The sequence below is a fragment of the Mytilus edulis genome, chromosome 1, assembly GCF_963676685.1.
Source record: "Mytilus edulis chromosome 1, xbMytEdul2.2, whole genome shotgun sequence".
Lineage (NCBI taxonomy): Eukaryota > Metazoa > Mollusca > Bivalvia > Mytilida > Mytilidae > Mytilus > Mytilus edulis.
The window spans coordinates 102,620,498-102,637,737 of NC_092344.1; the positions used below are offsets into that span (position 1 = coordinate 102,620,498).

At 30.8% G+C, this 17,240-nt stretch overlaps 2 protein-coding genes across 5 annotated transcripts in view; one reads left to right on the forward strand and one right to left on the reverse strand.

Annotated features, from left to right (window-relative positions):
• LOC139516491 (uncharacterized) overlaps positions 1–17,240 on the forward strand; it is a 735,418-nt gene that overhangs the window by 371,607 nt on the left and 346,571 nt on the right. The gene's annotated exons all lie outside the window — the stretch shown is intronic.
• The window catches only part of LOC139498579 (patched domain-containing protein 3-like), a 36,401-nt gene that overhangs the window by 4,602 nt on the left and 14,559 nt on the right, over positions 1–17,240 (reverse strand). Inside the window, exons 10-20 of one of the 4 annotated variants that reach the window (XM_071287041.1) lie at positions 16,633–16,884; positions 15,154–15,331; positions 12,066–12,227; positions 11,473–11,606; positions 10,457–10,606; positions 9,738–9,863; positions 9,130–9,274; positions 8,390–8,511; positions 7,962–8,132; positions 4,645–4,676; positions 1,585–2,719 (exon numbers count right to left, since the gene is read on the reverse strand). In XM_071287041.1, the coding sequence (XP_071143142.1) occupies positions 4,659–4,676; positions 7,962–8,132; positions 8,390–8,511; positions 9,130–9,274; positions 9,738–9,863; positions 10,457–10,606; positions 11,473–11,606; positions 12,066–12,227; positions 15,154–15,331; positions 16,633–16,884 (1,458 nt within the window). In that variant the 3' untranslated portion in view covers positions 1,585–2,719; positions 4,645–4,658. Of the gene's footprint in view, positions 1–352; positions 2,720–4,640; positions 4,677–4,753; positions 4,775–7,961; positions 8,133–8,389; positions 8,512–9,129; positions 9,275–9,737; positions 9,864–10,456; positions 10,607–11,472; positions 11,607–12,065; positions 12,228–15,153; positions 15,332–16,632; positions 16,885–17,240 lie in introns of those variants that run through there. The other 3 variants (XM_071287057.1, XM_071287050.1, XM_071287031.1) reach the window with 3 other exon arrangements.

Consider the following 17,240-nt stretch of genomic DNA (forward strand, 5'->3'; position numbering starts at 1 on the left):
ACAAGATTATTTATCAATTATGCACATTGATCATTATATTATCGGTATTGCATTACAATTACCTAAGTTTTCTTTTTATTTTGCACATTTATTCTTTATACTTTTGCACCGCATTATTCTCTATTCTTTATTTTGTTGTTCATTTTCTCTATTCTCTATTTTTTGTTGCTATTACATTTATTCTCTATTCTGTAAACCCCATTCTGACCCTTATAGGTAAACTTCTATTGTATGAATGGGATAAACTGACCTTTCAATTCTCAAGGCTAAATAAGTATTTTATAGGCTAAATACAAACTTACCTGTCAAGGTAGAATTGTAATCTGACTGATACTGGTGTTATTCAAGTCACCATAATGCTTTACTCAACTACAAAAATAGGAAAATACAAAAAAGCCATTAATTTGTAATAATCAGAACGAGGTGATGAAATTATTGATGAGTAAAGAAAAAGTGTTAGATAAGGCACACAAGGTCCAAATTACTAAAACAAGTCATAATGCAAAGAAAATATTGAACAAAAACACATATGTATAACATATATCACAGATATATAAATCTCAAGAGATTCGATTATGGCAGGTAGTCCTATTGTATACCCAATATGAAAACACCGTAAAACTGATACAAACATGTCCTATTTCAAATGGAAATATCACAACATCAACAAATCTTCATATCTTTAAACTACAGGATTGTCATACTAGATTTTAATAATCCAGTAATGGAAAAAATGAATAAGCATGGTTCAAGTAAAGCTTTTAAATTCCAGGTATTGTAAATTTGTAATTAAAACATTCTTCTGACATACAACAGAAATCCTCTTTCCTTGTACATATATCATATTCTATAGTCATAAAAAAGTTTATTTCCTGAATATTTACAATATTCTAGCAATATGTTTTATCATCTTCCCATAGTGTTATTCTTTCCCTTGAAATATGATGTTTATGTCAAAATTTCACCTTTCAAGATTTTAAGCAACTCTTTGTTAATAAATTCCAATATTTGTTATCCTTGAAATCACTAAGATCTTTAATCTCATACTGCAATAGTTTTAGATCAGAAAGGTGTTGTTTCCTAAACAAGGATTTTTAATGGTATCTGGGAAAATTTATTTGATAACAAAATTAAGAAATGAAAAATATATAGTATTATGCAATTAAACTCTATGAATACTTAATACTTTTCTATTTATTTTGATTTTTTAGTCATAAAAGAGATTGCATATTGAGGAAGGTTAACAATATTATGCATCTAATCTCAATGGTATATAATTAAAACAAACTTATAAATGGTGTAGTTGACATTGAAATGTAGATATTTGACATACACTATTCAAAAATCTGTGTTAGATACACGCTTAACATCTGAGTATTTACACAGCCACATATTCTAAATTTTAGGGCAGAGTAATTAAAATACTTATTTTGTCTCAAATGATAAATCTAAGCATTGCACTCAAACTATTTAACTTCGCTAATTTACACTCAATTTTAGAATTTTAAGAATTTTGGAACTTTCTGTCTCTACTAATTCCAACAATTTTAAAAGATTCATCAATTATTATTAATTTAAGGATAATTTTCTCTTTTTACATTCAATGGATACAAATAATATATAAATCAACATATAACAAAACATAAGAATTAAAACAAAACATAACAACAAATAATTAAATAACTTCTACTACAAAAAAATATTCTAATTCTGATATCCCATGCATAAAAATATGACAAATAAATAAGCTCCAACAACTGGTATATGTTGCAATCACATGAACAGAATGATTATCAATTACTTCAAGAGAGGTATTAATTCGTACAAAATATTAAGCACTCATAATTTGCTATCAAAAGACAACAAATACCTTTTGATATGTACAAACATAAGGTTCTTTTTCACATCAACCCACGACAAAAAAAATTATCATTATGCAAAAATTAGTAATTTGATAGCACAACATATATGGCAAGCCTGGAATGTTTTGATTTTTACTGACCATAAAATGACATTCAAATAAGCTGTTTCTTCTTGATCAAGACAACAATATCTAATGAGATTCTGTAATGATATAGGTCAAAGCAATCATATTTAAAGAGATTCTGCAGTAATATAGGTCACAGCAACCATATCTAATAAGATTCTGCAGTAATATATGTCTCAGAAACTATATCTAATGAGATTCTAAAGAAATATAGGTCACAGCTACCATATCTTATGAGATTCTGCAATAATATATGTCACAGCAACCATATCTTATGAGATTCTACAGTAATATAAGTCACAGCAACCAAATCTTATGAGATTCTGCAGTAATATAGATCACAGCAACCAAATCTAATGAGATTCTACACTGATATAGGTCACAGCAACTATATCTAATGAGATTCTACACTGATATAGGTTACAGCAACCATATCTTCTGAGATTCTGTAGTAATATAGGTCACAGCAACCAAATCTAATGAGATTCTACACGGATATAGGTCACAGCAACTATATCTAATGAGATTCTGCAGTGACAATGCTGATAATGTATCTATTGAGACTAATAGTAGTCAAATCTGTTTTAGTCCATATCCAAAGTTCCATGATATTCATCTTTTTTCTGGTGATACTCTGTTGCTGTATTTTCTTGTCAAAGGTGGTGTATAGTCAGGTGGAGGTATATAAACTTTATCTTTTGTTTCATTGACGTCATAATCAGGGGGTGGAAACTGAAATACAGGAAAAGTAAATACTATTAGCCCTATTAATTGTTAAATATTACTAAATATATTATCTGTGAAAGTTCTATTCTACATGTATATATATGCAAAGGAAAATATTCATTATTTTAAAAATATATAAAATATGTATTATCAATTTCTATCCTAAGCATGCATTAGGTGGTATATCATTCTTATTGTTTACTTTCCCTTCAAATTTCCTTAAATTCTAAAGTTTGTTATTAAGGTTGCTTTACTTTAAGCAAAGATTAACACTGTAAACAAGAATATCAGTACAGTAATAAAAGTACAATATACTGAAACATTAAATAAATTGAATGATATTTCAATGAATATCAATTTACATAATTTTTTTCGCTCTGAAAGCAATAATTGTAAGCAAAACAGATAAGTGAAATGATAGTCTTTACACAAAGCAGAGTTATTTAGTCCTTTAAGCATATAATACTGAGTTAACTGTAGAAATATATTAGGATTATTATTATTATATTAATATTATATATTATTTTTTAGCTTCCAGAATTTCAGTTTTCCAACTTGGATATGAAAATATTTTCATTGTATATTTTTACAGTCACACCTTTTACAGTCAAACCTGGTTGAAAGGGCACTCAATAAAACAGGTAACTGCTTATAATGGGCAGTCCAAGATGCCCCCCCCCCCCCCAACCTACTTCCCATATAATTGTCCTTGATATTAAAGGGCACTGTCATATGTGGTAAGATTTTTGGTGGCAAAATGAACTGAAAACAATTTTTTTGGTCATTAAAACTGTTTTGATTTTTACCTTTTGCCTGAGCCCTTTCTTATACTTTTTTTACAAAGTTCATGCAGTTAAACAATTGAAACATGTTCACTTTTGCTGTTACCTCTGGCATGAATTTTGCCATTTGAAAAAATATACTTTCAAGTCCTCAAACGATTGAAATCATGTGAAATACTTTAGAACTATCTACCACCACTATTATTGATTGTTTTTTTTTAATTTTGAAATGGTGATTATGAAGGGCCCAATTTAAAACACTCTTTATGTATTGGGTATTTATTTCACAAATACAAAACAGAAAATATATGAGTACAATTTTACATTTTATCACCTGAGTGCCCATTATAGCCGGGTTTGACTGATTAAGAAAATAAAGCAATGAAATTGAGAATGGAAATGGGGAATACATGTGTCAAAGAGACAAAAACCTGACCAAAGAGCAGATAACAGCCAAGGCCACTAATGGGTCTTCAATGCAGCAAGAAAACCTGTACTACATCATACATGATAAAAGGGAGATAACTGGCTTCAAATTTAAGTATGTTGGTTTAAAATAGTTTCTAGAAAGGGCTAAAATTGGATACCTTGAATAATAGCCAATCTAATTTTTTAAAACAGAACAAAATCTTCACAAAAAAAATTCTAACAATCATGACAATAAAAATAACTATCAAAACAACATTTTAAACAGAGCATGCAATGATTATATTATTGTTATATGAACAAGCTAATATGAAATTCTAACAATGACTTGCACACTTAAATAAACAATTAAAAACAACATTTTAAACAGGGCATGCAATGAGTATTGTTATATGAAAAAGCTGATATGAAATTCTAACAATGACTTGCACACTTAAATAAACAATTAAAAACAACATTTTAAACAGGGCATGCAATGAGTATTGTTATATGAAAAAGCTGATATTAAATTCTAACAATGACTTGCACACTTTAATAATCAACGTTCCTGTGAGGCTGTGTGACTACAGAAAGATGAAAACAAAATATAAATCTAGTCTTGTCCTCTACAAAATCAATAGTGTCAGGGAAAGATTGTGAATCCATTCCACTTTCACCCTTATACTAACTTCAAAAATAAAGACATTGTCAGAATTAAGCCATACACAATTATAACTAACTTGCCTAGCTGTTAACGCTCATAATGCTGTAGATTCCTAAAATCAGGAAAGCATGCTTATAAAACATATAAACTGCAAAACAAATATAATCCTGACAACTCTCATATACTTACTTATCATTACATAGTAGGGGCCTGAAATTATTTATATTATAAAATACTGTACATGTAGTCCTATAAGTGCAATACTTCTATTTTTTCGATTTTTCAAACCATTCGTTATCTGTTTTGATGATGATGACATCCAAATGTGAGTTAATTTAAATACATATATATCCTTCATTACATAATTCATCAACAGATTTATACTATTTATAATATAAAGGTTTCTTCTTTTAAAACAGACCAAAGTAGACCTATCTCTTTTACTAACTGACTGATAAAATTGTTTATCAAATAAAATTAAAAACTAATAATCAAATGTTAGGTATACCATGCGCGTAGCTACGTTTACGTCAAAACGCCCGGGCGTACACTTGAATTTTGAAAATAAAACAAATAATCGACATAGAATAAGAAAAACTGGTCAAAAGCACATCAGCTTTGTGCTTCTTTTTTTCAATGGATTGTAATTTTGAATAAAAAGGGACTAAATTTACTCAAATAGATCAATTAATATATTTGTTCGAATCTTTTGTAAAAGTCTGAATCCACTATGAATTCTACGTACTTTTCTTATATTTAAAGCAATTCACTATCTGCTTAGATTCGATATGCTGTTTGTATTTTTGTCGAGCCTTTGATTTATGTCCCAAAAGCGAGACAAAGCGGCGTCAATATTTAGGTTCCGAATGTGGATAAAGTCTTTTGAATGACTCTCCGTGAAATTTTACGAAAGTTGTTCAGAAACTGTTTATGGTCAAAAGAGTATTCAGAGCAATATAATAATGCAATTACATCTTTAATTTTTCCCGCATTTTAAGGACAAAATGTATTTCTTTCTGCAATTAATAAGTGGTCGCAGTTTGGGCTTACATTTTGTTATTTCTCAATTACATTAACTACTTGTCGAACCTTTATCGAAATTTATGAAAATGCCGAAGAAGCTTTTTCTATGACTAATGTCTAAAGCTAAAATTTTGAAAGCATTTGTTTTCGTTCATTTTTCGGTTCTTTTCTGATAGACAGATAGCCGGACTCTTCTTTACGCAATACATTGTTTTACATGCTCAATTTATAAATCTTCATAGATTGTCGTGAATATTCCAGATCAAGAAAAAAATATCAAAAGAAAATTTTAGATTTTTTTTTTAAATCCCTTTAAAGGAATGATAAATTGATTCACTTTTTGTGGGAAGAAATCCTATGTGTTCCAGAATTTTTTTATATTGCACCTCTTAGAAATATTTTTTTTCCATGTTCATTAAAAGGTGCTTTCGTTGATTGTATGCTCACTCACGGCACCCTTTAAACTTATTTAAAAGTAATATTGGTTTGGGCGTTTTCTCTAAAACCAATGACCATTAGGCTAGCTTCCAGTTGTTATCAATGAGTTTTTACTGACAGGAATCATTATGGTATCTCATTCTCGATAGCTTTCGGGGGCTTCGTCCCTTTCGAACCCACTACCAACAGGTGCTTTGATATCATTGGCGGATCCGGGGGGGCCTTGGGTTTGAACCCCCCCTTTTTTCTTGGACGATCAATGCATTTGAATGGGAGCATATAGTTGGAACCCCCCTTTTAAAATGTCTGGATCCGCCCCTGTACATTGAGAGGTTGGCACCCCTCATATCCCTCGCCAAGGTTCGGGCGTACACGTAAAAATGACCCAGCTACGCCACTGTATACTAAATTAGAATTAACATGGAAACTAATTCTGACCATCTGGGCATGAAAAACAAGGTGAAGGCAATAAAATGCCTAGCAAATATAGTCATATTATAATACCAAATTCATTGTACCATAAACTTTTGTCTGAAATATATTCAATGTTATTTGGCAGAATGTATGTTTTTGTTTACCCTCACCACATGAGTAAGTAGATGAATAAAAAGTCCATTGTAAATCAATGACTGATAATTTCCTCAATAAGCTACCTCAAAACATACTTGTTAATGCTTATTATCTAGTATAAGAGATATTTTCCAGCTTGACACAAAAAATCTACCTTAAACCCATGCATGTCCTTTATATAAAGGTAATCCTCTCATCCAAGTTTACTTAATCCTATATTGTAAATGCATCTTAAACCAACATTAGTATAACATGCAAAGAAGGTAATAATAGTGACCTGATTTTACTTTCAGTAAAAGGGAATCAATCAACAACTTTTGATGATTCTACAGCTTGAGATATCAACTTTCTTGTCAACTTGAACAGTAGTAAATAAAGAGATTAAAAAGAGCAAATTCAAACCTGTATAGATGAACTAATTACTAACTTCAAGTACCAATACTTTAACTTTTCAAAATATGGGTTTAAACAAGGGCTCAGTAGATAAAAACAATATCATAGGATAGTAAATGTATTTTGTAAAAACCTAACCAATACACTTTACTAGTAACTAATTGGCTATAAATAAGACTTTCCCCTTTAGTCTTTTTGTGTCTATCTAGCCTAGGATTGATAATTACATGAAACTTTTGTAATGCTATTAAGCTTGTTAAGATGACCGTAATAGACTATTGTTATGATTTCTACAAGCACTTTAATAATGCTAATGGGGATCAATGGTAAAAAGTTCTGAACTAGAAATGTGGTGACCTGTGCGTGAGCAATTTAAATAAACAAATTATGCATTCTTTTCAGAATTAAACCACAGATTTAAATTTTTTTTCCCCCAAACATTTTTTTGTAAAAAAGCTAAATATTATAATATTGCTGAACAAACATAATGAAGGGAGGGGAGGGCAGGACCTTTTTCGGGACATTGGGATCAGGTGTTTTTAAGCTTTGGATTTCTGGATTGACCCTTACAGGATCTGGATTTTTTTTTTAGATTTTCGGGAAGTCAGGATTTATTTTTTTTAAAATTTGGGACCTCAGGATTTCATGTTTTTAAGCCTGGGATTACGGGATCAGGACCCCTCCAACCCCCCAACTAGAAACTTTATCAATATTAGCACATTATTTTATATAGCAAATCCTCTTAAAACAACAATTCAATTGTTGATGTGTTCCTTCACAGCTAAAGGAATTAAAAAGGAACAGATTTTAAGTTTTGAATTAAAGATACAGTAGTCTTAACAGCTGAAAAAGATTTTTTGCTATAAACCCTTCCCCTACTTAACAAGGATGAAAAATCGTCATACGGAAATGTAAAAATGCATAGGATGACTGACAGTGACTCCCTAGTGATGAAGAATATTACTTAGATTACCTGTTTTTCCATTGCATAATTATCTACCCCATTCTCCTCATCTCTTTCTTTTTTATCATGCTGATATCGTCTGTCAGCCGAAAAGTAGGCACCAGGCCCAACCATACTCAATAACACTGGTAAATAGACTAATCCATGGAACAGACCAAATATCACAACTAAAAATAGCACCTGAAAAAAATAAAACTGATGTAATAATTTTTGACCAAACTGACAAAACTGTTGACACAACATGGGCCATACAGAAAGAAAAAAAACCAACAGACAACATTTTAGCAAGAGTGTATGTTCCCTTTTAATATATATCCATTAGTAACATATAAAGCAAGCCTCAAGATGTGTTAAGCTTATTAAGTTGCAGTCTCATAGTTGTATAGCTCTCTTTTTATAAGACTTGATGGTAACTTTTTAGACTAAATATAGTTTACCTTAAAGAATGTAGTAAAAACATAGCTTTTACTGACTGCCAACAAAACAAAGGCAAGGAATGTACTGAAACCACCACTGATAACTGGTCCTCCTATTTCTACTAATGTAGCTTTTACTCTTTCTATAAAATAATACAACAGCATAAATACAGAAATTTGATGGACTATTGTATATAACTGCAAGTACATATATATATATATATATATATATATATGAAAGTGAACATCACAAAGTTCTAAGATAATCACCTTATCAGTGAAGTAGTGCAGAAGGAAATTTAACTCAAGATTCATGAAAGCATGATTTAAGGGTTACACCCATAATCTTCTAGAAAATGAAAACTTCATCTACCGGTACATAATATACCTGATAGAGTAACTAGCAATAATTAAACATATTCATAGAAAGTATTGTTAGTCAATCAAACAATCAACTCTGTTCAAATGCAATCATTTTTTCTACTGTCTAAATTTTACACTTTAGTTATACCCTAGACTGAGTTTAAGATTTCCAAATTTCAGATAATTACTAGAATTTTTTGTGCCCATTTATGATTGCAATTCTGTAACAGTAGACAAAAATACAACATTTATCATTCACATTACAGGAAGGCATACAAATAATGGTATGAACATTTTTTAAATGCAAGTTTTTATTCTTGCAAAAACCTATCTAACTAATATTTGTGGAATTATAAAACATCTTTATTTTGCTCATTATTTGTCTTAAATGTACATACCATTTCTGCCTCCTTGAAAAGTCATAAAACAATGACCTATATGTGCTGAATAATCAACAGCTAAACCAATGGCAAGGATCAACTGTACACATGTGACAACATCTATAGTCAGACCCCAGAAATGCATAAAACCTCCAACATTAACCTAAAACAGATAATTAATTGGTTAACAGCTAACACAATTGATATGCTGTGCAGTACAAACCTAAATAAACTTTAAAAAAAACTTTAAATCATGTTATTTGAAGAAAACATAATATTTTAGATAAATTGCATACCATTTGATAGTCATATAAACAATATTGTGAATCCTAGGTTACTAATATTTGTGTGAATATCCTTACTACTATAAATTATTTTATAATAAATCATATTTTATATAAACCAAGTTATATTTGAATTGTATATTAATTCCATATGTTAAAAAGGCCAATCTGAGTAGAACAAAATGGCCAAATCTGGCAGGTACACTTTATCAAAAAAAAAAATGTTTGTACAATTTATTAGTGTTACATTAAAGATTGAAGATTTTAATTGTGATACATGTACCATAAACTGTTTGAAATAACTGTGATAAAAATAATGTAGAAATTCTGAAATAAACTTACAAAAGTTAATGCAACACAGGAAAACACCATCAAACTAGTCCATATGTTTGCTATGAGGACCAGACAGATGATAAACACACAAACTGCAGCCAGAGCAATGTTACGGTACAATTCCTGTCGTATAACCTAAAAAGACAATAACAAATTCACACATACAGATGTTCAAAATACTAACTCAATCTTTTATACTATTTAACTTCTGTCGTAAATTGAAATGATTGTGTCCAACTTGTTTAATTTTATGATAAAAAGAAATTATAACAGTCAGTTCATTTATGCAAGACTGTATAGCAAGGCAAGTTTGTTAAAAACTCCCATTCATCATATGTCAAATTGCAAAATGTTGTCTTTGTGTGTAAAATAAAAACCTTTGATGTCAACATCATGCTCATTAAAGGCTGTCATTAGGATTTTTCAGGTTTCTTCGTAGTCACATATTTGTAGTTATCAAATTCTATCATGTACATGTAGGACCAAAGACCTGTGCAAGGTTTAGGATTCATGCACTTAAATCATACTCATATTTGGCTCAAGGTACAAAAAAATCATGTTATCACATCTGCAATTTAGATGTAGGGATTTAGGATGGTAGACCAAAGGGTTCTAATTAAAAAACAAGAATAAACTAGGTTTCTTGCAAATAAACATTAACTAAAAAGGGGTTATGACTGTAGAAAACAGGAGAGTAAACTGAAGTAGATTTCAGAAATTTTCTTTACCTTATTACTTTCCCATGTAAGATGTATTTGACTGTAAGGAAAACAGTCACTACCAGCTACCCCTGCTACTAAACTCTGTATTCCATCTAAAACATTGAATCCTTCCACTGTATCTTTAACACTGGGATGGTAAAATGATATTTTAGATCCCTGAAAAATTAACATGCATTTAGTTATTACAATTTACTTCAACTCTACTTAAGTGTTTGCCTGATTGTTGTAAAATTACCCGATTCCATCCAAGGCAATGTGCAAAACCTATCAATTGTTACTGCTACATATTCAGACAAAATATTAATATGGACATATTTGTTAAGAAATTGCTATTCTGTGATTTTATACTATCATAAAATTTGATTTGAAACATAATGAAACGGTACCCAAATTGCACCTATTTAGCAAAAGTAGCAGCGGAAATCTTACAAGATTTTCTAGAGACTGAACAATTTGTCTTTTTATGATTTGATACTAAGCACGTCTTTCAACATAGGTTAACATATTTGGATATACACAAAACGTTCACAATATTTATCAACAGATGAAGTGTTTACTGAAAAAGCAAAATGTACGGAAACGTCGCCATGCAACCCCATCAAAACATCATCTTTTTAAAATCAGCAAATACAATATGTTACAAGTATCCATTTCTTAAAAAATGAAAAGTAAGCATGGACAAATGTCCAATTGTTAAAAATATTTGAAGAAATTAAACAGAAGCTCTGTTATTTGATTTTTGATGATGCGAATTTAAGCATGGATGCAATTTGGGTACTCCTCATTACAGAATCATTGATGGTTTGGAGATCAGTTCAGACCAATTTTTCTATGATTCCATATGGATTCAAAATTAAATTGGTAAAACCATATCGTAAATAATGATACATCTACAAAATAAACACATAATGAAATCATTTCTCTGGAACATTAATAAACGTAGGTTAAAAAACTGTCAAAATAGGTGCAATTTGGGTACCCTCACGTTAACTGTTTTAATTACAAAAGATAGCTGTACTTACAGTAAGTCCCAAGACTGATGAAGTATTTGAAAACTTCAGATTTCTAGAAAACCTCAATCCTGCAGACTCTGTGGTTACAAACTGGTACAATAAATCATAAAATTTAGTTGAGTCTAAAGGATATTTTGTGGTTGCTGCAAAAAATAAAATATGATATTGAGAAATTGCTCTCAAGAATACTCATAGTACATGCAATTATTTTTATTTTCTAGTACCTAAATGTATATATTTTCATCAAAGTATTAAGTTCTACTACATATCTAATTTCATTCATATTAAGCATTTTTCAGTCAAGGAACATCAACATGATGAAGTCCAGAAATATTTGTATTATTTTATTCTACAATAGTTCTAGCTCTACTTCAATTTGACATTTGATTCATTGTAAATATTTAATTCTGAAGCATTCAAGCTTGTTTTAACATTTGTCTCTACTGAGTCAAAAATATATTCATGTCATTTTTTGCCATCTGCATACCAGATTTTAAACTTGACTAAACATGCATAATTTTTGAATTAACATGCGAAATTCTTTCTTATGTCTTGTTCATTTTCGTATTGAACTGCTTCCTATTTTTTTTCATGTTAATTACCATCAATCTGAGCTATAACAGATGCATCCGATGTGGTTGACAACCAGTCTGTATAGGATTTGAACCAGCTATCCACAGTTCCATTAACAACATAATTACTGGCTGTCAACTGTGTATATAAAGATTCCATTTCTGTTTTCTTGCCGAAATAATCAATATTTTCTGAAATAAAAATAATTTATTTACAATTTGTATATTTATAGTAAAATAAAATTTTCTAAACTGTGTCATTACAAGCTAACACTATGCATATTCTATCCATTTATGGAAATTTCCTGTAAATTCTCTTCATTAAGGTAGATGGGGTGTCTGAATTATAATCCATAGAATCTTTTAATAATTTGCCAAAATGTAGTTCATATCCTGCTTGTTTAAAAACATTATTAAAAAGAATGGGTCACCGGACTTATTTTCACACTACAGGTTGTGCAAAATTGTCAAGATTTTGTATAGATTATGCATGGAAAACCCATTTTTCCGCCATAAAACGCAAACCACACCATAGTATTTTGAGATAAAATATGAAAAGATAGCTCCAATATTATGCTTTCAGATAAGACAAAGAAAAAATGGGGTCACCGGACTCGTTTTCATGCTTCATGTAACCAGATGCTCCGCAGGGCGCAGCTTTATACGACCGCAGAGGTTTAACCCTGAATGGTTTGGTCAAGTATGGACACAGCATAGGTTTCTGACACAGAATGAATGTGGTCTAATGAACTTAAAATATTTTTTTTGCCTTTGAGCAATTCACTTTGCTGTTGAATATTAATCCTCTCAAAAAAATGCTTGAAGAAATTTTCTTTTTATTTATGAAATCTGAAATGAGAAAAATTTACCCCTCCCCCCCCCCCCCCCCCCATTTTTTCTCCAATTGAAAATTTCTTGCTATTGCACAATATTGTGCAATTAGATATTTCTTGCTATTGCGCAATACTGTGCAATTGAAAATATTTGCTATTGCACAATACTGTGCAATTGAAGATTTCTTGCTATTGCGCAATACTGTGCAATTGAAAATTTCTTGTTATTGCACAATACTGTGCAATTGAAGATTTCTTGGTATTGCTGAATACTGTGCAATTGAAAATTTCTTGCTATTGCACAATACTTAATATAATAATTTTGGATCCTTATTTGATCCAACTTGAAAACTGGGCCCATAATCAAAAATCTAAGTACATGTTTAGATTCAGCATATCAAAAAAGCCCAAGAATTCAATTTTTGTTAAAATCAAACTTAGTTTAATTTTGGACCCTTTGGACTTTAATGTAGACCAATTTGAAAACCGGACCAAAAATTAAGAATCTACATACACAGTAAGATTTGGCATATCAAAGAACCCCAATTATTCAATTTTTGATGAAATCAAACAAAGTTTAATTTTGGACCCCGATTTGGACCAACTTGAAAACTGGGCCAATAATCAAAAATCTAAGTACATTTTTAGATTCAGCATATCAAAGAACCCCAAGGATTCAATTTTTGTTAAAATCAAACTAAGTTTAATTTTGGACCCTTTGGACCAATAATAAAAAATCTAAGTACAATTTTGGACCCTTTGGGCCCCTTATTCCTAAACAGTTGGGACCAAAACTCCAAAAATCAAACCCAACCTTCCTTTTATGGTCACAAACCTTGTGTTTAAAACTTCATAGATTTCTATTTACTTATACTAAAGTTATGGTGTGAAAACCAAGAGTAATGCTTATTTGGGCCCCTTTTTGGCCCCTAATTCCTAAACTGTTGGGACCTCAACTCCCAAAATCAATCCCAACCTTCCTTTTGTGGTCATAAACCTTGTGTTTATTTTCATTGATTTCTATTTACTTATACGAAAGTTATTGTGCGAAAACCAAGAATAATGCTTATTTGGGCCCTTTTTTGGCCCCTTATTCCTAAACTGTTGGAACCAAAACACCCAAAATCAATCCCAACCTTTCTTTTGTGGTCATAAACCTTGTGTTAAAATTTCATAGATTTCTATTAACTTAAACTAAAGTTATAGTGCGAAAACCAAGAAAATGCTTATTTGGGCCCTTTTTGGCCCCTAATTCCTAAAATGTTGGGACCAAAACTCCCAAAATCAATCCCAACCTTCCTTTTATGGTCATTAACCTTGTGTTAAAATTTCATAGATTTCTATTCACTTTTACTAAAGTTAGAGTGTGAAAACTAAAAGTATTCGGACGACGACGACGACGACGCCAACGTGATAGCAATATACGACGAAAAATGGGTAAATTCCTAGCACATTCTATTGTAAAAGTAACACTATCTGAATTATCTGCCCTTGCATTTGAGTTGCCTCCCCTTATTTGAGAAAGTTGGAAAAAAATGAATCAAACAAAAGAATTCTTATTTTTGTAAAATACAATCATAAATATGATCAAACATGGCATTTTCTATATCATAATGAAAATTCTTACACATGAATTACCTACTACTATAAAAATTTGCACATTTCATCAAAGATCTAGACCTTGTTTTCTAGTATTTCAAAATCCAAGATGGAGGAAGACACCCTATCTACCTTAAACTGACTTTGCTTATAACAAGGAAAACATTATTGAAGCATTTTTAGTCATATAGTGTATATTAGCAACCAGTTGTCGTCATGGACAACTAGTATGGGCTATAAAACAACTTTAACAATTTTACAATTAATGTTATGTTTTCTTGCATAAATTAATTTTGATATCTTAAAGCATGACAAAGAAAAGTGCAGAAAACAGATTATTTGAGTTTTATAAGTCCAAGGACCATTTCTATGCACGATATAATCAGACTGGAATAAAATTCAAATTTTATCTGTAATTTGTCATGATAGAACAATATACCAAATATCAAATCAATATCTTTAAGCATGAAGAAAAAAGTGTGGAAAACAGATTTGCAGGACTGACAGAGAGACGCACAGAAAGGTGATAAATGTGTGTAGAGAAGGGATACATGGAAACTTGGTGCAAATTTTCAGATCCTGGCAAAAACTTTATTAAAGGTTGTTTTATGACAACAATTTTTTCGAGGCAAGTCTAGTCCCTGCCATATATCATTGAGATGGACAACTAGCTCAAACACACTTACTACAATAAACTCCAGCCTGTTCTTGTCCTGAACTGAAGTATTTGTCTGATGCTGTAAGGTAATCATAGGCATAAGAATCAGATGGAAGGAACCATTTCTCTTCAAATTTCTGTTCTAAATTAACAGTTCCCCAAATAGTCAAACCAAACAATCCAGCAGTAAGTACCAGGACTACTATCTGAAAAGGAGATTTTAATGGAAGGTGTCATTGTTTCTTCTTTTACTCTACATCTCTGTTCATGCTGTAGGGATTTACAAAATGTATATGAAAAACTTTACCATGTCAACAGATTAATTCAATACTGTAAAGTACTTTGATTCGTGGGTATCAATTTTTCGTAGTTTGAGCAACATTTACATGTTTGTGAGTTTTTTAATTCGTGGATTTTAGTTTTCTTAAAAAAAAATTTAAAACCATTAAAAACGAAGGTTACAAATTGTCTGGATTGAAGGAAATTGCAAAGTAAACATTGACCTGTGTAAAGTGTACATCGTAGTGATCACACTAATTAACTGGAGTGATCAACAGATTAAAAACTATCAAAGGTGTTAATTAGGCCATAAACATGTAACCTAAGGAAAATGAACATATGCTATAAACGCATCTTATCTTGAAATGTTACATGAGGAAGTCCAGCATGAAATTATTATTTCCCATATGTACGAGAATTATGAGGATATGAAATGAACAATTTATCATATATGAGAATTAAAATATCAAAAGTTGTACAGTTTAAGTTTTAAAGATTAAATTGGTATAATCCTGCCTGCAGCATAGTGTGTTTGCCCTGAGACTACTTTTATAGTATTCTCAGATTTGGCAATATTCAATATATTATCTAGATGATACCAGTAGTCAAACCTACATGGGGATCTTTCTGTGTCTTGACCGTTGATTTATTTCATTGCACACTTCAATTCGTGGATGAAGTCATCCTTGAAAACGACGAAAATTGGTTACCCACGAATAAAAGTACTTTTACTTTCACAGTAATAGTTTTTAAATAATTTTTAATGACCTTTAACTGAATATAAAGAAGAAAGCTCACATACTCAAACACCATGCATAAATTATATGGGAATTTTTTCCCAAATGAAAAGATTTTTTGATGAACAGACTCATCTGAGGTTTATGATTACCAGGAATACAAATTTGAAGTTGATCCGATGGAAAATGAATGCTTAATTAAAGCTACAAGAAGTTATATCGGATAATTTAACAAGTCCCTACAAGACTGTCCCTTATTTCTAATTTTTCTGTTTGATCCAAATCTAAATCAGAGGCAACCTTCATCTAAAGTTGAAGAAGATCAAACATAAAATGAATCCACTAGTATGGCAATAGGAACAGCTTACTGAACAAAGAATTACAAACTAATGGACGAATGAACAGAAGAACTGACGCACAGACCAGAAAACATAATGCCAATAATTGGGGCATAAAAGTAGTTTGATATAGTTTTTATTTAAATGCCATACCTTCACTGGAAACTTCAGGAGATTTGGAGCATAAAACTTAAGTATAAATGCTGGCAGGTATTCCTTCTGGCTACAGTTGTTGGGTTTATATTCTGGTTTGTGTTTGTAAAAACAACAACAAGCATTCAATCTAGCTGCAGCCCTTTTAACATCCACTGCCATGGCAGATACAAAGAATGTTGTTGACAAACCATAGAGTGCTATTATTCCAAATGCAGCAAAGATACAAAAAGACCTCAGGGCAGGTAATAACTGAAATAGATAATTATAATTACAAAACTAACATAAACCAATGACAATTAATCTTGAATAAATTTACACTTCAAAAAAGTAATTTGCATTTGTCATGTGGCCTCTTTCTGCAAAAAGTTGAAAGTGATGCTTCATAATGTTCAACACTAAATTTACTTTTTAGACTTATTGTAGCACCTCCAAAGATGAAAGGTGCCTGTACCAAGTCAGGAACATGACAGTTGTTTTCCATTCATTCCGTAGGTTGATAAAGTCTGAAGTTTTATTTGATCAGTTTTTATGAATTTCCACCTTTTGAAATTTACATGAAGTCTGGTATTTTTGTTATACCTTTTAATATGTAGATGTAATATAGT